A 22,710-nucleotide genomic window follows, 5' to 3' on the forward strand; every position below is an offset into this window, starting at 1 on the left:
GGTGTTACATACACCAAAGCTAGACGTAGAAGAAAGAGGTTATGTGATCACTACATCCAAAATAGTAACAATAAACAAAATTGACAAAGAAGAACTTTTCAAAATTGGACCTTCAAGAAGAAGACAGGTTCAGAGTAAGAAAACAAAGTTGCCCCCCCCACCCCCCACCCCCACCCCCACCCCAAAAAAAAAAAAATGAAAGTTCTTTTACAAACAATGATACAGTTGGAACAAGTTAAGTACTCGCCTAGTGGTGCTTGCGGGGTCGAGCTTTGGCTCTTTGCTCCCTCCTCTCAACTGTCAAGCAACTGGTGTACAGATTCCTGAGCCTACTGGGCCCTATCATATCTACATTTGAAACTATGTATGGAGTCAGCCTAAATGAGGTGGTGGTGGAGGCCAAAACTATCAATAGTTTCAAAGCATCATGTGACAAGTACTGGGAAGACAGGACACTACGAGCATAGCTCTCATCCTGTAGCTACACTCGGGTAATTACAGCAACAGAAGGAAAATTTACCAGAAGTGTTAAAGAATGCTGTCACATGCTACTTGGCTATTACAAATTGGGTTAGTGAGTGCTGTGTGGGGCATCTGTAGTTAGTGTCTGATGCAACAAATAAAACAGTAGACATGTCTTTAAAATATTATATTTCCCATTGTTGGGGGAATGGGAAACTTTTGTTGTATCTATGGGCATATTGAGGTCTGTGGCTAAGGCAACTATACTAACATTCCCCTGGATGTAACCCATAACAGCTGCCTAACATTTCCCTGAATGTAACCTCAACAGCTGCCTAACTTCCAGGTACCAACTTTACTGCTGGGTGAACAGAGCTACCAGGTGAGAGGAAACATGACCAACTGTTCTGTTTTCCCTACGAATGAACTCGGGTCCCTCAGTTGTGAGCTAAGGACGTACACCACTGCTACCCTAATTGTGCTTGCAGGGATTGAGCTTTGGCTCTGGTCATGCCTCTCGACTGCCAATCAACTGATAATTACCTAAGTGTAGTTACAGGATGAGAGCTATGCTCGTGGTGTCCTGTCTACCCAGCACTCTTTGTCATATAACGCTTTGAAACTACTAACGGTTTTGGCCTCCACCACCTTCTCATTTAACTTGTTTCAACCATCTACCACTCTGTTTGCAAAAGTGAATTTTCTTATATTTCTTCGGCATCTTTGTTTAATTAGTTTAAATCTATGACCTCTTGTTCTTGAAGTTCCAGGTCTCGGGAAATCTTCCCTGTTGATTTTATAAATTCCTGTTACTATTTTGTACTTAGTGATCTTATCACCTTTTTTTCTTCTGTCTTCTATTTTTGGCATACTTAATGCCTCTATCCTCTCCTCGTAGCTCTTGCCCTTCAGTTCTGGGAGCCACTTAGTAGCATGTCTTTGTACCTTTTCCAGTTTGTTGATGTGCTTCTTTTGGGCACCACACAACCGCTGCATATTTTAGCTTTGGCCTAACAAAAGTCGTGAACAATTTCTTTAGTATTTCGCCATCCATGTATATAAAAGCAATTCTGAAGTTAGAAAGCATGGCATAGGCTCCTCGCACAACTTTTTTTTATGTGGTCCTCAGGAGATAGTTTTCTATCTAGAACCACCCCTAGATCTCTTTCTTTATCAGAATTCTTTAAGGATTTCTCACATAATTTATAGGTTGTGTGGGGTCTATGTTCACCTATTCCACATTCCATAACATGGCATTTATTCACATTAAATTCCATTTGCCAAGTGGTGCTCCATATACTTATTTTGTCCAGGTCATCTTGAAGGGCATGACAATCATCTAAGTTTCTTATCCTTCCTATTATCTTAGCATCATCAGCAAACATGTTCATATAATTCTGTATTCCAACTGGTAGATCATTTATGTAGACAATGAACATCACCGGTGCAAGAACTGAACCCTGTGGTACTTCACTTGTGACATTTCTCCAGTCCGATACATTGTCTCTGATTACTGCCCTCATTTTTCTATCAGTCAGAAAATTCTTCATCCATGTTAGAAGCTTACCTGTCACTCCTCTAATATTTTCCAGTTTCCAGAACAACCTCTTATGTGGAACTCTGTCGAAAGCCTTTTTTAGGTCCAGATAGATGCAGTCAACTCGACCATCTCTTTCCTGTAAAATCTCTGTGGCTCTATCATAGAAACTGAGTAAATTCGATACACAGGATCTTTCAGATCGAAAACCATACTGTCTGTCTGATATTATTTCTCTCCAGGTGTTCTACCCATTTAGTTTTTATTATTTTTTCCAATATTTTGACTATTACACTTGTCAATGATACAGGTCTGTAATTGAGAGGGGGGGTCTTCCCTACTGTCACTTTTGTAGATTGGAACTATGTTAGCCTGTTTCCACACATCTACTATGACTCCTGTACACAGGGATGTGGTGTACAGGTTCCCAAGCCTTTTTGGATATGTGGAAAGATAGAAAGTGATTAGAGAAACCTTAGCAACTAAGAAACCTTAGTTGTGATGATAATAGTCCATAGGGAATTTGATGAGGAGAAATTAATAAGAGAAAGTGGAGACATACCAGAGAAAGCAATTAAGTAACCTGATGGGAATGCGGCAGGTAGTACATATGTACATGTTAACAAATAATAGAGGACTGTATGAAGTAAAAGGAGCGGCAAAGCACAAGGAAAATAATGTAATGTATTATTATGAATTTAGAGTGTAATACCCTACTGCAGGGTTGATGTGAACCAGCTATGAGGGAAAGGATTCAGAATTAATTGGTTTGAAAATGCCAAAATCACAATATGTATAAGATAATGGGTATAGAGGACTACAAAAAAATAGATACATCTGAGGAAGATCTTCAAGTTCAGGTGCAGCTGGTAGTATACAAATAAGATACGAAAATTAAATAATGCAAGATGCGGCTGCATGCATCAGGTAAGTTTTAGTCATATAATTATTCTGCTCCTTATATTTTAATAATTTATTTATTTATTTAATTTGAGGATTATTAATGGGTACATAGAAATAAAATTTGCATTCAACATAACAACTATGATATAAGTTGATAGCAGTGATTACAATTGTGAAGTTGCATGTCTTAGGCACATATTGGGGAAATGGGTAGCACAAGGTAGAAAACTATTAGAATGAAAAAGAGGTAATTTTTGGTTTTACTTTTGAATAAGGCAAAGGTTGGACAGCTTTTTACTTCATTAGGGAGTGAGTTCCATAGACTAGGTCCCTTTATTTGCATAGAGTGTTTGTACAAATTTAGTTTGAATCTGGGGAGGCCTGGTCGATGACCGGGCCGCGGGGACACTAAGCCCCTGAAGCACCTCAAAGGGATATCAAAGAGATTTATTTCTGGTGTGGTGATTATGGGTTCTGTTACATCTGTCAAGGAAGAGTTTCAGATGAGGATTTGCATTTAGAAACCAGGTTTTGTACATGTAAATAGCACAAGAGAATGTGTAGAGTGAGTGTATGTTTAGCATGTTTAGGGATTTAAACAGAGGGACTGTGTGTTATCTGAAAACAGAAGTTTGTTATTGTTCTGAGACAGTAGCAGAATTTTGCTGGGTGATGATGGCCTTGAGGTAGTTTGCAGTGGTTGAACCCCATCATGCACAGATAGCGTATGTAAGATGGATTAAATTAGTGCATAGTATAATGAGAAGAGGAGAATTTGGAATATAATATTTAATGTTAGAAAGTATACCGACCGTTTTGAAACTTTTTGGCTGTGTTGTATGTTTATGTTATGTGGGTGCTGAAGTTGAGTCTCTTGTCTAAGTATAGGCCAAGGAACTTTCCATCATTTTCATTGCTGATGTTAACATTGTCTTTCTGAAGTTGAATTTAATTTGATGATTTGCTTCCAATAAAATGTAGTAGGTCTTTTCTATGTTTAGTGTGAGTTTGTTGGTTGACACCCATGATTGGATTTTTTTAATTCTTTATTTAGAATGTTATTTAGTGCATGTGTGGGTTGGGGTCTGAGTAGATGAAGGTAGTATCATCCGCAAATAGTATAGGTTTAAGAATGTTAGAAACAATTGGCAGATCATTGATGTATATGAGAAACAGGAGAGGTCTCATTTAAGCAGTATCACCATGACACTGAGCCACTAATAATTTAATTGTTTCCATGCCAACCCACGAGATCATATCTCAACATATATATCTGATAAGACTATACAGTATTGTGGATGTACTATATATATATATACACACACACACTATATATACAGTATATATATATCTCCATTTTAAGGAATAGTCTAATTATTTCACCAGTAAAAATAAATATCTAACATGGCATTGATATAAAAAGAAGTAAGGAAATGTATAATATTCAATTCAATTCAATTCAATATTTATTCAGGTAAAGTACATACATACAAGGTAAGATACAAAAAGTTGATGGATTTATAGATAGAGCTAGTACATACAATGCCTAAAGCCACTACAGTATTACGTAAAGCGTTTAGGGCAGGGATAGATAATATAATCAACAGGTGGGAGCTCCTGGCGGGCGGGCAGGCGTAGTGTGAAGGTCAGTGCTCACCCCCGGCCGCTCAAGGTACCTCCTGCACCTCGCCTCTCTTTAATATTTATATTCTGGTGATACACACTGTTCACATTTAGTATCGAGCCACATGGAGTATCAGTGGAGGCCACTTTAGAATATTTAAAGTATGCAGTGTGTCATGTTTAATATTAAGTAAATTTGAGAGATGTACAGTACCCCTTGGACACACTTTGCCAAGGAATACACTCCTTAACAACCACCTTGGATGCGACACTTTATGTAGTCATTTCTGTGCCTTTTTCATTGTAACATTATTATATATGCAGTATAATATTTAAAAAACTCTAATACTAATTGGGTTTGTCTGGGGGAGGAAGCGTGTGTGTATATGTATACTTGAGGCATGTATATGGAGGTCTCTTTCCCCCCCCCCCCTTCCCCTCACAAGGTGGCACTACTGACTCCTGGGTGAGTAGAAGCATCAGGTGATAGGGGAAACTTGCCCAACTAGTTCTTCCGTCCCGCTCGGGGTTCCAACCCGGGATTCCCGATTGTGATATATGTACATACATATACATACATGCATGTTACAGTTATGTCTTTAAAAAAAAGTTGCAGAATTGCAATTGCAGTCTTAAAGGGGTTGAGTGCAATTAAGGATGATAACATACAGGCTTCCTGTCCCTAACGAAACAAATTATACAAATACAAATACAAATAGACACACAAAGGTGTAGACATAAGAGATATGTAGACAGACGGATGTAAAGACATAGACATGTAGACATAGGGACATTTTGACAAACGTGTGTGAATTATATAGGTAACTGTATTACAGGTAAATGTAGACATAGATGTGTAGACATATGGTGATGAAGACATTAGACAAAAAATTGTAGACGTGCAGATATTGGGACATGTAGACATAGACATGTGAACATAGAAACTATTTACTCACCTAGTTGTGCTTGTGGGGGGTGTAGCTCTGGCTCTTTGGTCCTGCCTCTCAACCATCAATAAACTGGTGTACAAATTCCTGAGCCTACTGGGCTCTATCATATCTACATTTGAAACTGTATGGAATCAGCCTCCACCACATCACTGTTAACTACTCTGACACTGAAAAAGTTCTTTCTAATGTCCCTGTGGCTCATTTGGGTACTAAGTTTCCTCCTGTGTCCCCTTGTTCACATCCTACCTGTACTAAACAGTTTATAATAATATACCCTGTCAATTCCTCTGAGAATTTTATAGGTAGTGATCATGTCTCACCTAAATCTTTTGTCTTCCAAAGTCATGAGGTTTAGTTCCAGTAATCTTTCCTTGTAGCTCATACCCCTCAGCTTGGGGACTAGCTTGGTGGCATACCTCTAAACACCGAGTCAAGAACGTGAACAGAACAGAACGTGCAAATGAAGAGAATATGAACACAGAGACATGTAGACGTTCATACATGTAGACATACATAGTATAGACATAGACATGTAGACACAGACACATGTACACATATAGACAGAGAAAGAGGCACACACAGGACATGTACTCACATGTGCTGATGATGCCAAGCTACTAGGAAAGGTAAGAAACTTAGAAAGTTGTCATGTCCTACAAGAAGACTTGGACAAAGTATATGGAATAAACTAGGAAAATAGAATTTAATGTGAATATATACCACATTATGGAACATGAAATAGGAAATAATAGACCACATGCAACCTATAAATGATGTGAAAAGGCTGTAAATAATTCTGATAAAGAAAGAGATCTCAGGTTCTGAATAGTAAACTGTCACCCGAGGACCACATAAAGAACATTGTGGGAGGAGCTACGCTTTCCAACTTTAGAATCGCTTTTAAATACATGGATGGTGAATTATTCAAGAAATTGTTCATGATTGGAATATGTATTGTTTGTATGGTGGTTTATATCTCAAGAAACACATCAGTCCCGGTAGTACAGTTGGGTTCGTTATCGATGCACAATTGAGAATTCCAGGTTCGAATCCTGGGTGGGACAGAAATGGTTGGGTGCTTTTCCTTTCAACTAATGCTGCTGTTTGCCTAACAGTGAGTAGGTACTCAGGAATTAGTCAGCTTGTTGTGGGGGTTGTATCCTGGGCGGAGTCAGTAATTTGGCCTTGGGGTGAGGGGGATCTCGATAAAAGCCAAAACGTGTATGAATACACTCTGACTTCCTGTCCCCAAACACAATGATTTATATTACTGAATTATCAATAAACTGGGAAAAGTGCAAAGACATGCAACTAAATGGCTTCCGAAATTAACAAAAAAAAGAGCTACAAGGAGAGGCTATAAATGTTAAATACTGTATTCCAAGGCTAGAAGAGAAGGAAAAGAGGTGATTTGATCACTACATACAAAATAGTAATAGGACTCGACAAAATTAACAAAGAAGAATTTGTTAACAATTTTAACAAAGAAGAATAACTGCAACTTCAAGAAGACTCTGGTTCAAACTAAGGAAACAATGCTGCCGAAAAAACATAAGAAAGTTCTCTTTTGCAAGCAGAATGGTAGATGGTTGGAATAAGTTAAGTGACAGTGTGGTGGAGGCCAAAACTGTCAGTAGTTTCAAAGGATCATATGACAGAATACTGTATTAGGAAGATGGGATACCATGAGCATAGCTCTCATCCTGTAACTACACTTATGAAATTACACAGATGGAGAATGTAAATCAATTGTTGAACTGTACTCTTAGGGATATTATTTAAGGGATGATGTATAAGATAACTCATAACCAGCAAAAATATTATTATTATTCCTACGACAGTACCATTGCAGTGTTAATATAACATTAAAATGGTGGATGGGATTTGAAGTGTAGTAAGTGGTAAGGGTGCTAGTCAGTAAGGTGTTATAGTTGATTTACTGTACTGTACTGTACTGTATTTGTGATTTTATAAATGTATTTTATAACTCGGTCAGAATTCTGGATATGTACATGAAGAAGTTTTGCAATGAGTAACACTATTTCATGAAAATTATTTAAAAATTTTACTCTGTATGAAACTAAATAAGTTAAAATCATATACAATGCTATAATAATTTTCAGCAGTTACAATGTTCCCATTTCAGATTTGACTTGACATTTCAGCAGCAACATGGCAACACGTTGGGGCATAGTAAGTGCCGGTCTGATCTCCAATGACTTTGTAAATGCATTGAAGGCCTTACCCTCAGGGGAGCACCGCCTAGTGGCTGTAGCTGCACGCTCACTTGACAGTGCAAAAAGCTTTGCATCAAGAAATGGAGTGGAAAAGGCATATGGGTCATATGCAGAGCTTGCTCAGGATCCTGATGTAGGTAAGTTGGTGAGGAGCTGGTGTGTTTTCTGGACTTTGTTAACATATGCTCAAGACATAAATGCCAAGATATTACTTCAGTTCAAAATCCAGTTGGATAAAACCATCAGGAACGATTGAAGGCCCCAATTATTTAAGAAAAAAACATTTAATATGCTTTTTCTGTAGTCACAGAAAAAGCATATTAAAGGAAGCCTTTAATACACAGAGCATTGTAGGCATAAGATGAATACAGTAAATTAATTATTTAAAAGTTGGTCTAGGGGGACCTCAAGGATCTTAAGTACAAGATTCCTGTCCCTGACAATACAAATTATATATATTATGAATTCTGCAAATTTTACAGTATATCAAAATATATTTTACAGAGGTGGTGTATATTGGCACAATCCAGACACAGCACCTCGCTGCTGCTTCCCTCATGATCCAGTCTGGGAAACATGTCCTTTGTGAGAAATCCCTTGGTTTAAATGTGAAGGAGACTAAGCAGCTTATTCAACTTGCTGAGAAAAAGAAGGTTTTCCTGATGGAGGTTAGTATTTGAGCACAGTGCTTGTTCATAGAAGAGAAAATATCTGTAAGAAAATTAACAATTGTATAATACTTTTGTGTTCCGTTCCATATGTATCAATGATTCTAGCATGAATCTTCTCTATTTTCCTTAAATTTGTCTTCACTTGAGAAGGAAGTTAAAAAAATCACTCTCCAAAAGTTCATTTTTAGTTTTATTTGGCCTGACACTTAAGGATGCATTTCATTAAGTCTGTTATCATTGTCAAATACAGAGTTCAAATGATTACAAATTTTCTTGCTGCATGATATATATTCGAGGATGAGGTGAAGGTGGAGCACCTCACTCATTGGGCCATTGTATCTTGTTAATCTCCTGGTTGCATAATAGCTGGGGCAGTATGGTGTATGTTCCATCATGTTCTGGAAGTTGGCACAGTATAATTTGGTGGTAGTTGGTTATTGATACATGGCTTGGTTTGCTTGATGTTTAGTGCCTCACCGATGTTCAATCGTCTGTTGTTGCTGTATCGATCCATTATTTTGGTGTTGTTTGTCAGGATATCTGGTGATGGTTTGGTTATGTATAGAGACTATATGTTCCTTAATAGGGTCTTGCTGCTTGTACATTTTTAGATGTCTTGATAGGGATACTGTTGTCTTGCCTATATAGTACAGTATATTGAATTCATTGGGGCTGATAGTCCCCAAGTGGGCAGGTGAAGGCGTAGACGACATTCGTTTGATGTCGGGAATTCTTCCTGATGAAGTTGGCAGTCTTCTTGTTCTTATAGTATATTATTAGTTTAATCTTCTGGTGCCAGTAGGGGTCACATTTCTATCAATAATATTTTTCAGGATCCTCTCATCAGTTTTATGGGCCATGGCAAAGAAGTTCCTGTGGAATACTTAATTAGTAGGGGTCCAATATTTTACTGTTGTCTGTTATATCTGAAGTTGCATGGCGACTCGCCTTCTTTTGATGATTTCCTCGACATATGCGTTAAAGTATCCATTATTGATTAGGACCTGCCTTACTTTACCGAGTTCCTCGTCAACCTACTTCCAATTGAAGCTGTGCGAGAGGGCACAGTTAACATAGGCATTGACAACACCCACTTGTACCTATCAGAGCACTCACTCTTAGCATTAGGCACATTCCCATGTTAGTTACCTTAGTGTAGACTGCAGTGTTAAAGCCTCCATTCCCTACTGAGACTATTACATCTAGGAAAGGTAGTCTACCTCCTCTCTCAATCTCATAAGTGAATAGTAGCACTGAACTTCATTCAAATGCATTCCTAAGCCTCATCAAGTGCTCAGTATCAGGTACTTGCAGGAATATGTCATCCACATCTCTGTAGTATACACTCAGCTTTAAGCCCATGTCAACAAGGACATGGGCCTAAAGCCCATGTTTTTGGAGAAGTGAATGAAAAGCAATCAGAGAAAACTTGTCGTTTGATTCTAAATACATAGTATTTGTTTCTCCTACCACCCCTTTTTTTATTTTTCTTATTTTATACAGTACTTTAATATCAACTAAGTGGTTACAAAATATGAACACTGAGAAGAAAGTAAAGGGAGTTTGTTCCAGGCTGCCAGGGGTCTCCCCCCATCAACAGCTCTGGTACTCTGACTATTGCACCAGGACGATCACTGGTGCAGTGGTCTGAATACCAGTGCTGCTGATATGGGAGACCCCTGGCAGCTGGGGTTTGAATCCTGTGAGGGGTCTTAAGTTTAGTTTAAGTGATATACAGTATGTGTATGTGCTTGGGGACCATTCAAGCTTTGCTTACTGATAAATAAATATATTAAATAAATAATTTTTTTGTTTTTTTTTACAATTTGCAAGGAAAATATATTAATTTTGTGTTCTTTTAGGCAGTATGGTCAAGGTTCTTCCCTCTGTACCAGGAGATGATAAGAAGAATCAAGTCAGGAGAGATTGGAGAAGTGGTGCAAGTTATCTGTTCCTTTGGTGAATCAGTGGAGAATATAGAGAGGCTGCTGTAAGTCTGAGTATGGCATATGTTTTCTGCCCATTGTGTGTGTGTGTAGCCGAGGCCTAGAGTAATGTCTTTCTTGTACAGAAGTTGACTCAAGTAATGCCCCGAGGTAACGGAAAAATTATGATACGGATGTACAGTATGTGGATTGTGATAATACAGTAGGTATTGTACCTGGAGTAAAAAGAAAATTTCAGGAACATTGGGACTTGAGTTGATCAAAATAAAAAAGATTAACAAACTTATATTAGGGTAGTGTAGGCTTTTTTATTTTTTATTTTAATTTTTTTTTTATTTTACATGTACACTATTATTCTTATACTGTATGTACTACTGTTGTAGAAGGATGGGTTGCCTGCTTTCTTACCATTCAGGGTGAAATTGGAAGAACAAGGCTGCCATCACTCCACAAATAATAGTTTTTATCCTATTGCCACATGACAATACTTTATAGTACTGGCCATTCCTTTACTGCCACATAATCTGCTCAACCCCCTACCCATCTACATCCATCCACCTCCCAACCCTGCTAAATGGCCAGCCTACCCTACCAGGGCACCTGACAGCTGGGTGGACAGCGCTATGGATTCGTAGTCCTGAGGTTCCGGGTTCAATCCCCGGTGGAGGCGGAGACAAATAGGCAAAATGTTTCTTTCACCCTGATGCCCCTGTTACCTAGCAGTAAATAGGTACCAGGGAGTTAGACAGCTGCTATGGGCTGCTTCCTGGGGGTGGAGGCCTGGTCGAGGACTAGGCTGCGGGGACACTAAGCCCCGAAATCATCTCAAGATAACCTCAAGATACCCCACACAACTTCACTGCATGCCTCCCACACAACCATTACCCCTTAACCCACCACCCTCCATACTTATGTACACCCACCCACACCACTCCACGCAAATCCTAACCCACAATTGCACTAACCTCCCCATACTTCTATACCTACCAGCTCCTCATGACATCCATCATCACCCCTCACTCCCCCATCCACCACCAACCCTCTCAAATCCATGCATAACCACATACCTACTATAACAATACCACCTGGTCCCACCCCCACACACCACTCACTCATCCCACACATCCACTTACATAGAGAAAGATCTAGGGGTATAATTATACTTGTAAGAATATTTAATATTGATGTATAATAATGTTTTTATCACTCAACATTAATTAAGCCCAGAACTGTGTACACTAGTAGTTGTGACCCCAAAGTTCTACTACTTCCCACAGGAAGAAAGAAACTGGCGGAGGAGTCACCCTGGAAATAGGAATTTACCCAGTGCAGTTTGCCACACTAGTAATGGGAGGAGAGAAGCCACAGAAAGTGCTTGCTGGTGGACACCTGAATGCCAATGTGAGTCTGTTTCATTGAAATGGGTATATACTGTATACTTTATACAATATCGACACTAATCAACATCATTGGGGAAAAAAAAGAGTGCCAGTATATTAGTAAAATATCTATAGTAGTAAAGTACTGTTTGAGGTCAATCTTATTTTTGGGGGATTTTTAACACTATCAGGTGACCAAATACTGTAATATTTGGATACTTGGATAATTTCCTTGGATACACAAAGTAAATTTCTAGTAATAGTTTAACAGAATGCGTAATTTTGAGCTTACTACTCATTTATTTTATAGACATAAGTGTAAGGTACAGTATGCCACACAGAGGGGAAATAGTTTCAAGGTCAATAAGCCATGCCCTCACTGCCCTCACCTGGAGCAGTGTTGCTGCTCATTGTGAAGGCAGCATCCAGCTCATAATCAACTTACATTATGTTTGTTTAACATAAAATTTATGAGCTAAGTACAATATTTGTGTAAAGGCTGTAGATGGCCTAAACATGCATGCACTGATTACTGTTGTTGACAGGAAGGCTTTTTGAAGTTCTCTAAGGCTCACTATAAACTTATAGTTAATCCCAGGATGCACCCACAAAACTTTCCTTACTCCTAGGATACCTATTCACTGCTAGGTGAACAGAGTCATCAAGTGAAAGGAGTTTAGTTTAGTTTATTATGCATTTTATACCCATCCTGTTGGCAGTAGATGAAAGGGTTACATAAGCACATAAAGTAATAGGCTCAGGGGACTGAACCCCCAAATGTATTTAGTTAAGCAAGTTACAGTTTTGAAGAGCTAGTTACAAAATTCAGTGCTCATTGTTATGTTAACAATGGGCTCGAGAACAACTACTGTAAATGTATAAGTAGTCTATAAATTAACATTTTCACTGCCCAGTGGGCCACCTGCATCGCACCAAAAAGTAGGCCTGGCATTGCACATGAGCGCACAACCGAATGGTAAACTTTTTCATTCACAATGTTTATACTTACTATAAGAATAAGCAAAAATTAATTGTTGACTGCGTTGACATCATGCCTTGAACTGCGTATATTGTTTTAATGACTACGTGAACGTCATCACGATGCCAGAGTGTTAAGCAACTGACATATGTGAACAGATAGTGTAATTATTGATATGTTTATCCTTCACACCACCCCTTAACCAGTGGGCACTGGTGGATAAGTTACAATTCCCCATTTACTACCTACAGTTAGCAAACTGGGTATATTTGGCAAAATTTTTTGGTAGCAGATCATTTTGAATTAAAAAATATGCCAAACCATTTGTAGCCTTCCCGGAAATTGAGCCCAGATTCCCCAGTAGTACACTGAGGATGTACCTGGTTGATACCTGGTTGATGGGGTTCTGGGAGTTCTTCTACTCCCCAAGCCCGGCCCGAGGCCAGGCTCGACTTGTGAGAGTTTGGTCCACCAGGCTGTTGCTTGGAGCGGCCCGCAGGCCCACATACCCACCACAGCCCGGTTGGTCCGGCACTCCTTGGAGGAATAAATCTAGTTTCCTCTTGAAAAAGGAGTTTCTAGTTTCTAGTTTTAGTAAAAGGAAATCTAGTTTCCTCTGCAAAAGGAATGTAGGAGGAAAAAATCTGAAGACATATAAAGATGCAAGGTGGAAAAAAATAAGATTCAGAATGAATGCATACGATGTACAGATCAAGTAAATGTACCAAGTTGGCAAGTGGTACCTCAGTTGTATGAATTTTCGGTTCTGTACTTTACTAATTTCAGCAATCTTTTTGAATATTTAAGAATAATTTTAATATGTTTGGTACTTATTTCTAGTACAGTATTTATTTTCAGTAGGCCTACTGTAATAATGTTTACTATAAAATGGTAATAATTTTTTAGTACTCATTTCAGTAGTATTAAATAAAGCTAGTTATCACCACTTATAGCAGCCGGCTCTGTTCCACCTGGGTATATTGTCCTCTTGTTTTCTTTTATTTTTGTTTCTGCCTGGTGGGGGGGTCTGCCTTCTTGGTTTCCCCTTAGCTGTTGTTGGGTATATTTATATATTTTGTGTTTTGGCAGTATCCTCTGCTAGGGCCCCCGTAAATGGACATGTCCCGGGGGTTCAGCTTTTAGCAGTTTGTTTGGTAGACTTGGGCACCGGTTCGCAGTACCCTGCCTGGGCTTCCCTTAGCATGCAACCAAGGCTAGGCCCTGGTAAACCCCATGGGGGCTATGTTGTCCGATGGATGTGACCTTTGAGTCCCTTCTCGCTTCTTCCATGTTTGAAGGTTGCTCTGTCCCCTTGTCTTAGGGTGACACTCACCAGTTGTGCCTCCGCCATGCCTACTGTCACCTACTGGATCGGTGATTCTTTTGACCAGGAGTCGTGCGGTGTGTGTTGTCTACACGTGCTCCAGTTCACCTAAACTACTGAACATGATATGAGGGTGCAGGCAGCTGCTGCGCTGCATGCTAGATTTAGGTTGTTGTAGCGCACTAGGTTGGTTGTGGCCCCGGATGCCCCGAGACTGCCCCGTTTTGGTTATAGGGACCAGGACCTGGGGGTGGGAGTCGCATCGGCTCTGGTTCCATCCGCCCCTTCCAGTCCTTCCCCTTCTGTTGTACATCCGGTTCCTCCCCCTTGCTTCCGGCTCTGACACGTCTGAGGGTTTCGGAGTCAGGGCAGGGGTCTAGTTGGTGTTGAGACTCGGGCAGTCTCGGGGTGACCTCTTCCGGGGTAGCGGTGGAGGCATTCGAGCCTGTTCTTCCAGCTGTGTCATATGGGTCAGACCAGTGGGCTCCCTTCCTTAGTGTTTTTATGGCTGCCCCGGCTTTTTCTTGTAAGGCCGGGGCTTTGGAGGGACGGCTTGGCCCCGGGTCCTACAGTGGGGGTTCTCGGGTCTGGGGAGGGGTTGACTGGGAGGTTTTGGCTCCATTCGCCCTGCTGGGGTTTTGGTGCCCTCGGAGCGGGGCTTACAGTTCCTAAGTGTGGGGTTTTCCTTTACCCTCTGCTTCCATGTTGGTTTGTGTCTGCCCCTCCCCGGGTTCGGTTCCGTGTCTCTGGGTCTGTCGGGTCCGTCGGTTCTGTCAGTTTCATCGGTTCCATCGGTTCCGTCCTTCCTTCCTTTGGGTGCTTTTCACCCCTTTTTGTTTTGGACATGTTTTCTTCTACATCTTGTTGCAGTCATGTTCCCCTTGTATCGGGATCCCTGCCTGTCACTGGGTCTCGGGTGCCGTTGGGCCCTTATGTGCCTTTGTGATTTTATGCTTGGGTCTCTGGGTTCTTGAAGGTTCGCGGATGTCTTCGATACTTACAATATTATTTGGACGTCAGTGGACTTCCAGTGAGGCTTCCCTCCAGTCCTTCTCGGATTTGTCGGTCCTCTTTCTTTCGCTTCTATTTATCGATGTTTGTACTCACATCGTCTCTCCATACTGTCTCAACATTACTCATACTCATTCACTTCTCCTTGTTGGCATCCTCCCCGTAAGACGGGTGGTGCAGTTCGGACCTCAGGTTCCAGGCCGAGGGGTGTCCGTTTTGTTTATGGGCGGAGTACTCATGGGTTGGTGTTCCACGTCTTATGTCACGGGTTATACGCCGTTCTTGCTCGTCTTGTCTTTCCAGTCCTAGCCCTTTAGATACTGGGAGTGTTCTGGGTTTTATGTATGGCGAAATCACCTAGTTCTTTTCTCTGCTTGCGGATGTGGGGTGGCTCGGAGTTGCTCCGCCTTCCCCCTCTGCACTCCGCCTCCTCTTCTCTTCCTGTGCTCGCTCCTCTGGACATACACCACTAGCGATGCTCCCGGAATATTCTACAGCTCAGCTGTGTCGTGACACAGTCGTGTCTACGCTACAGGTGAGTTTATACAATCTGGCAGCACTGTCAGCCAGGCGCGGGTTTTCGATTTTTGGATGAGTGTGGGGTGTGGTTGTAATATGTGTTGCTTGGCCATTTTGCCTGCGTCGTCTTGTGACCTTCCTATGTTCGTTTATCTTGTTCTTTGTTCCCTGTGAGGAGCAGCCCCCTATTTTCTGTGCCTTTTGTGTAGTCTTTCTGTGCTTGGATCTTTTCTCGATATCTGGACACTCATTCATTGACTCAATCCTTGCTATCTGCACGCTCTTTCCTTGACTCCGTCAATGCTCTCTGGACACTCCTTCCTTGACTTCGTCAATGCTCTCTGGACACTCCTTCCTTGCCTGTCATTCAGTGCCTGGCTGCACCGTTCTATACATTGGGGTGTCTCTGTATATGTGGTTGATCGTGTACACTGTGTTCCCATTTGCTCCTGGGTCTTCTTTGTTCGTCCTTTTCCTTGTACTCTCTTGTCCCTAGCTACCTGTGCTTGGACCATCTTTCGGGTCTTTTCCTCTTTACTACACATTGTTGTGTGTCTTGGTTTGTGCTTATTGGCTATACTGCTGTTGGTGCTAGGTTGGACTATGTATATGTTCTGTTCCCTGATATTGGACTGCCCCTGGGTTCAGTTCTGGAACTAAGTTCTTTCATCTTCACCTTGTGTCCCTGCCTGCTACTGTGTTGTTTAGTCTGCGAGTAGATGTAGGTTTCCGATCAACCACTCCTGCCCCTACGGTTCCTTTTTCGTTGGGGCAGGAGGAGCTAGGTTTTGGTCCCGACTTCAACCTTTTCTTTGTGTTCCTTTTTCAGGAACGTCCATTTTTGTTTTAGGGTGGTACTCGTCCTGTGTAGTTCTCTTCATATATTACTCAGAGATGAGTGCGTCATTTTTCCTACTGTGACTGGTTGCACTGCTCCTGCGGGTTGCGGGGTTGCTGTTTTTCGCTTTGCATTTCAGCTCGTGGTGATAGTTTTCCCTGTGGAAAACTTCCACAAGCAACCTTCCCCCTCTCAGGGAGGGAAAAGGTTGCTCAAATGACGGTGCGGCGATGTGATGACGTCATGATTGTTTGCTAATTTTCGTTTGGGAGTTCTGTCCACTCATTCAGTTTTCGGTAGCAATAGTTTCACCAGAATAGGGGTTTGTTTTGGGACACCTACCTTTCTGGGTGTCAGACCCGATCGATGGCAAACATCGAATGCTCCCAACCACAGGGAAGTTTCTATAGGCCATTGCTTCTCGCGCCTCTCTGAGGGGGCCAGGTTCTGGGTAGTGTTCCCCGGTAGGCAAGAACTCCATGCACATTCACTGATGCCAGAAAGTTATACATATCCATTCAGCCTGGATAGCTCTGGGGAGCCTCCAAGTCTCACCCAGAAAATGGCATTTCATTACATTTAATGCTGGTGTTTTGGTATAGTACAGTAATAATTTTGCTCATTTTCAGTACAGTACCTTACAAATCTAAAGTATTGCATGTATTTAGTATTATTATGCTTAAGAATGTTCCTTGAAGATTTAACATATAATGCAGTATATACTAGGATATATGAATTGCAGTTGCAGATAATCTCTCAAGTCTAAAATGTTTACCGCCATTTATGTTGCCAGGGTGTAGAAGAATCAACAAGTGTCTCGCTTGTCTACTCTGGACGACGCTTGGCTTCTCTGAGTTCCACCATCAGGGCATGGTTGCCTTCAGAGGCCTTTGTTATTGGCACTAAGGGCACTATCAAGGTTAGTGTTTTCACTGATTATCACAAGAAATAATTAATAATATTAATTTTTATTTGTAAAATATACTTATGAATATGTTACAGTGGTTAATTAGTAGGTACAGAAATTGTACATTATATAAAGCCACTAATATGCAAAATATTTCATGTACTGTATAACTTAAAATTATTTAGATAATGTGCCTCTAAATTTATTGAGGGTAACGCTTAATATTATACTAAGAGGATCTCATAGTACAGTTGACTTCATTCTCAACTCACAATTGGGGATTCTGGGTTTGATTCCTATAGAAGACAGAAATGGTTGGGCACTTTCCTTACACACAGAAATCACAATAGTTGATGCATCAAATGACCAAATCCACACGGCCCTTATGGATTTGGGCACTTAGCTTTTTACCTAATGCTTCTGTTCATCTAGCAGTCAGGGTACCCATGAGTTAGGTAACTTGTGGGGTTGCATCTTGGGAATGGTCAGTAGTTCAATGTTGGGGGGGGGGGGACCTCGATACGAGCCTAAAGTGTAATTACCTAAGAGTAAATACAGGATGAGAACTATGAGTGTGGTGTCACATCTTCCCAGTACTCTGGCATCTAAAGCTTTAAAACTACTGATGATTTTGGCCTCCACCACCATCATCTTCTTACTTAATTTAACTTGTTCCCACTGTCTACTACTCTGTTTGCAAAGATAAAAATTTCTAATATTTTTTTGGCACCTTTGTTTCCTGAGTTTGAATCTGTGTCCTCCTGTTCTTGAAGTTGCTGGTTTCAGGAATTTCTCTTTGTCAGTCTGGTCGATTCCTTTTATTATTTTGCAAGTGGTGATCATATCGCCTTTTTTTCTACTATCTTCTAGCATTGGCATAGTTAATGCTTCTAGCCTCCCTTTGTAACTCGTTGCTTTTCAGCTCTGGAAGCCATTTTGTAGCATGCTTTACATTTTTTCCAGTTTATTGATGTGCTTGAGACATGGGCACCATACAACTGCTGCATATTCTAATTTTGGTCTCACAAAATTCATGAACAGTTTCTTTAATATTTCACCATCGACGTAATTAAAAGCGAAGCTGAAGTTGGAAAGCAACACACATGCTCTCTGCAAAATGTTTTGTGTGTTCCTCTGGTGACAGTCTATCCAAAAGCACCCCTAGATTTTTCTTTGTTAGAGTTCTTTAATTTTTTTTTAACACAATCTGTAAGGTGTGTGGTCTACTTTCTTCAATTCCACATTCCATAACATCGCATTTATTCACATTGAATTCCATTTGCCGCATGGTGTTCCAAGCACTTATTTGATCTAGATCAGTTTGAAGGGCATGACAATCATCTAGGTCGCCAGTCTTCCCTAGGAGCTTATCATGAGCAAACATGTTCATACTTCAGAATTTTTCCTGGTAGATTGTTTATGTAGATGATGAACATTACTGGCACAAGAACTGAACCTTGTGGTACTCCACTAGTAACACTCTTAGGCCAATTACTGACCTACTTCCTTATAAATGGTTGTTTTATTTCTGTTGACCAAACCACACACTAGAAAGTGAAGAGACGACAACGTTTCGGTCTTGACGATGATGAAGGGCGAGACGACGATATTTTATTGCTGTTTGTGTGTTTTTGTGGCTTTCATGTACCATGCAGAACAGTTTTAAGTCTGGCACTATATGATTATGTAACAAGCTCCGATTTAATATCACAGTCCCTGGTTGCAGGCAATGTGTATTATAGCCCTTTGGCTACCAAAGTTGCTTGTTGTACCCTGAAAACCTAGATACAGTAAATAAAAATGTTCTATTAATTATGTTTATTATTGCGAAAATGTGAATGGTGGGAAATGTCGATTGTATATATATTTTATTTTTTTGTTTCAGGTTAACTATCCCATGTGGTGTCCTGAAAGCCTGGAGTCACCATCAGGAAAATTTGAGTCACCACTTCCCAAAACAGGTCACACCTTCAACTTTGTTAATAGCCAAGGATTAATGTATGAGGCAGTTGAAGTGAGACGCTGTCTTAAAGAAGGTTAGTAATTACTACTAGATTTGTTGAAATAATAATAATAATAATAATAATAATAATAATAATAATAATAATAATAATAATAAAACTATGATAAAAATACAGGGGGATCAGATTACATTGGTTACATAGCAGGTAGTGTATTGTTATACAGTATTTTATAAAATCATTAATTATATGTAGCATTTTGGGCATAACGTAAAATAATAAGTGTACAGTACTGAGTTTTACATTTTTTGGGAGACAAATTTAAACAAATTTAACACTGAAACCATTAAAAGAACATTAACATTAGAACATTACAAAGTTAGAAGATTCAAGCTTTTTGTGTTTACATTTGTTTTTGGATATTAAAAAACAAAAGGCTCATGTACGCCATAATATTTGAAGATTGCAATACGGAACAGTAATTGTGTTTTCTAACATTTATACTCATTGATACAATTAAATTCTTGCATAAATAGGAGAAATAACATTATTTTTAAACTTTATTGAATTTTGTTTGTTGCGGCAGGTTTGCTGGAGAGTCCAAGGATGAGCCACAAAGAGTCTCTTACTATTGCTGAAGTCATGGAGCAAATAAGACGACAGGTTGGAGTAGAATTTGACTAGAACATCAAAGCAATCTAACAGTGTTAAGTTTTCAGCTAAAGACATAAACTAATTGCTATTTTTGAAGACCGAAGCCCAACTATATACTGTATAATGTTAGCAATAAGATAATCAGTGGTATAGTATTAGTTCTTTTAGAATATTGTATTAATCTTTACTCTCATGACATCAGTAGAATCTATTACCTTCTCAGTTATTACGGAACATAACTGTAATTCTGTCATGGAAGTTAAAATTCTGATGCGTATGTAATTCATGTAATTATGGTTATTCACTTTATTGACTACACACAGTTTCCATTTATGTAGCTTACTTAATTCTGTTAATTTGTGTTCAATGAAGTCCTTCATTATAGCAGCTTTATAGTAAGAACTAACTGGTAGTATATACAACTGTACCAAGGGAATATGTAAAGGAATTTGAGAAATGCAGATCATAATAAAATTATAAAATAATTATTAGTTACATGCGGTCTGAAATGCTCAATTACTATGCAGTACATTTTTTTATTTCAACAATAGTAATGTTTTCATATTAAAAGGATTTTCTATTTCAGAATTCAGTTTTCTTAGTAGTACAAAAGATGGTGATATTGTTGACAGCAGCTTAAACTTTACTTGGCTTTACCTGTTGCAACATTTGTTTAAATTAATGGTTGTTAGAAAACTTCAGTTTGGTTAATTTTCTATAAGTGAATGCCTGTTTTTGCTCATATAAAATTACTTAATGAAAGTCAAATGATCACATTATAATATAAATAGCCTTAGAAAATTTAAAAGTAAATAACTTTAAAAATGCTAGGCTGCAGTAGCAACTACATTGAACCAGAAATGAGTTACTTTACAAACTGCTCATAGAGAACATAATTCTTCTAGAAAATTTAATGAAACATTTTAGCAGCTAATTAATAAGGCATGTGAAGTATCAACAAAATTATACTTTAGCAAATATTAATGCAAAATCAATAGAACTCCTAGCCTGACCCTATGACTAATGCATGTCAAATTACTAACATTACAGTATAGTTCTCTTACTTTGTTCATGGTGCATGAATATATATGCATAACTATATATAACTGTAGCACAATAATGATCAAACCTATTTTTACTCTGAAATAATCTAATTTCATAACGAAATTAAAAGTAAATATGTAAAAGGTGACGCCATAGGAAGTCGAGGGTCCAAGCAACAATGTTGTGGAGCGACTTATCCAAGATATATTGTCACCTGGAGAGAGTTTGCTGGCATATCAGCCTCCTGTACACAGTGATCCAGTTGTCGCACTTCTTGGCTCAAATTGTTGCAAAGTTAATTGGTGGTATTAACAAGTAGAATGTGTATTTGTAATAATATCTTTTATAAATAGCCACAAAAACGTTTAATATTTATTAACAAAAACGTGTCTGGAAGTTAAATCAACCCCACACAATTATAATTTTGGTATATAGATACTAAACTGATTCATTGGTATGCGTTTGCTACTTAAACTACTCATGACCTTTTTGCTCATAGAACACTGAACCCTACACGCTCTCTGTGGTCGATCTCGAATCTATTTTTGATGTGACAACATATATTGAATTTTGTAACTAGCTCAGCATGATTGTAACTTGCTTAGCTAAATGAATTTTGGGGTTCAGTCCCTGAGCCCATTATGTGCCTCTGTAACCCTTTCCACTACCGCCCACATGATGGATACGGGGTTCATAATAAATGAACTAAACTCTGATATATTGCTTAATTATTAGAGATTCACGAATTCACAGTCATGTGCGGTCGCAGTGTAAGCGCTCTTGGATATTGTGAAATTGTGTTCAACTGTTACAGTTATACACTGCATTTGCGTGTTGGGGAAATGGCAGAGGCGGTCTGCCTCAGTAATAGACAATTCGGCACTAGGCCTGACGGTTATGAGAGTGAGGATGACTTTCAAGTACAAGATGATACCAGGCCATATCAAGTAGCAATGACCAAAAAGAAACGGCATAGTTTTCACAGAAAGCGAGACAGTGACAATGAAGATGAAATGAAAAAGCAACAGAAAAATTGCTGTGATCCATGACAGGAGAATCCAGTGATGCAAACTCCCAGGCATTCTCAACAGGAAACCCTAACCAGCAGGATGCAAGAGACGCAGATTAATAGAAGGGAAAGGAAGGGAAGTATCAAGGGAAAGCGCCAAGCCATTACGACTATATAGCACTGGGAAGGGGTCAGGATAAGGATTTGGCATGGGACGGGGGGGAAGGAATGGTGCCCAACCACTTGGCCGGTCAGGAATTGAACGCCGACCTGCATGAAGCGAGACCGTCGCTCTACTGTCCAGCCCAAGTGGTAGGGCAGATTAATAGAAGGAAGCGGCTGGTATTCCTTACAACATGCCAACTGAACTTTAATCAAAAAGTGGAGTGGACGGTTCGTCTGGCTAAGTATTTTTTTTTAATATGAACCACTATTCAAGGAGGGTGTTCACTGGCCCTACTTAACAGTTGGAACAGAAAAGGCCGTGGAACACCTAACGACGGTTAGGTTTGAAAATATTGTGATGGTTACTCCGAAAGAAGGTATGATGCACACCAAGGTCATAGTTTTTAAGTATCCAACTTACTTGGTTCCTGATTATCTTCTTTTCAACAATGATAGTGTTGTTTGGGCAAAGAGAAACACTTTTCATGGTTATAAACAAAGCCAGGTTGTTGCCTTGCTAAAGGGTGAGGCTCTAAAAAGAATTTTTGTGCAAGGGCCAGACTACAGGAAAGTTGCAAAATATATTGAGGA

General features: G+C 39.6%; 1 protein-coding gene across 1 annotated transcript; it reads left to right on the forward strand.

The window, feature by feature from the left end:
- Positions 1-4,518: 4,518 nt before the first annotated feature.
- On the forward strand, positions 4,519-21,661 carry LOC123746911 (trans-1,2-dihydrobenzene-1,2-diol dehydrogenase). Its single transcript, XM_045728813.2, has 8 exons — positions 4,519-4,574; positions 7,622-7,849; positions 8,217-8,380; positions 10,246-10,373; positions 11,607-11,730; positions 17,173-17,298; positions 19,172-19,322; positions 19,834-21,661. Exons 2-8 carry the CDS (start codon positions 7,648-7,650, stop codon positions 19,929-19,931), a joined length of 993 nt encoding a protein of 330 aa, XP_045584769.1. The 5' UTR covers positions 4,519-4,574; positions 7,622-7,647; the 3' UTR covers positions 19,932-21,661.
- The last annotated feature ends 1,049 nt before the right edge of the window (positions 21,662-22,710 follow it).

Source organism: Procambarus clarkii, chromosome 93 (assembly GCF_040958095.1).
Source record: "Procambarus clarkii isolate CNS0578487 chromosome 93, FALCON_Pclarkii_2.0, whole genome shotgun sequence".
In the NCBI taxonomy this organism is placed as follows: domain Eukaryota; kingdom Metazoa; phylum Arthropoda; class Malacostraca; order Decapoda; family Cambaridae; genus Procambarus; species Procambarus clarkii.

Coding starts and splice junctions, on each gene's coding strand:
- LOC123746911 (XM_045728813.2), top strand. CDS start 7,648: ATGGCAACACGTTGGGGCATAGTAAGTGCCGGTCTGATCTCCAATGAC. Junction 8,381..10,245: donor AGAAGGTTTTCCTGATGGAG/GTTAGTATTTGA, acceptor GTGTTCTTTTAG/GCAGTATGGTCAAGGTTCTT. Junction 17,299..19,171: donor GCACTAAGGGCACTATCAAG/GTTAGTGTTTTC, acceptor TTTTTGTTTCAG/GTTAACTATCCCATGTGGTG.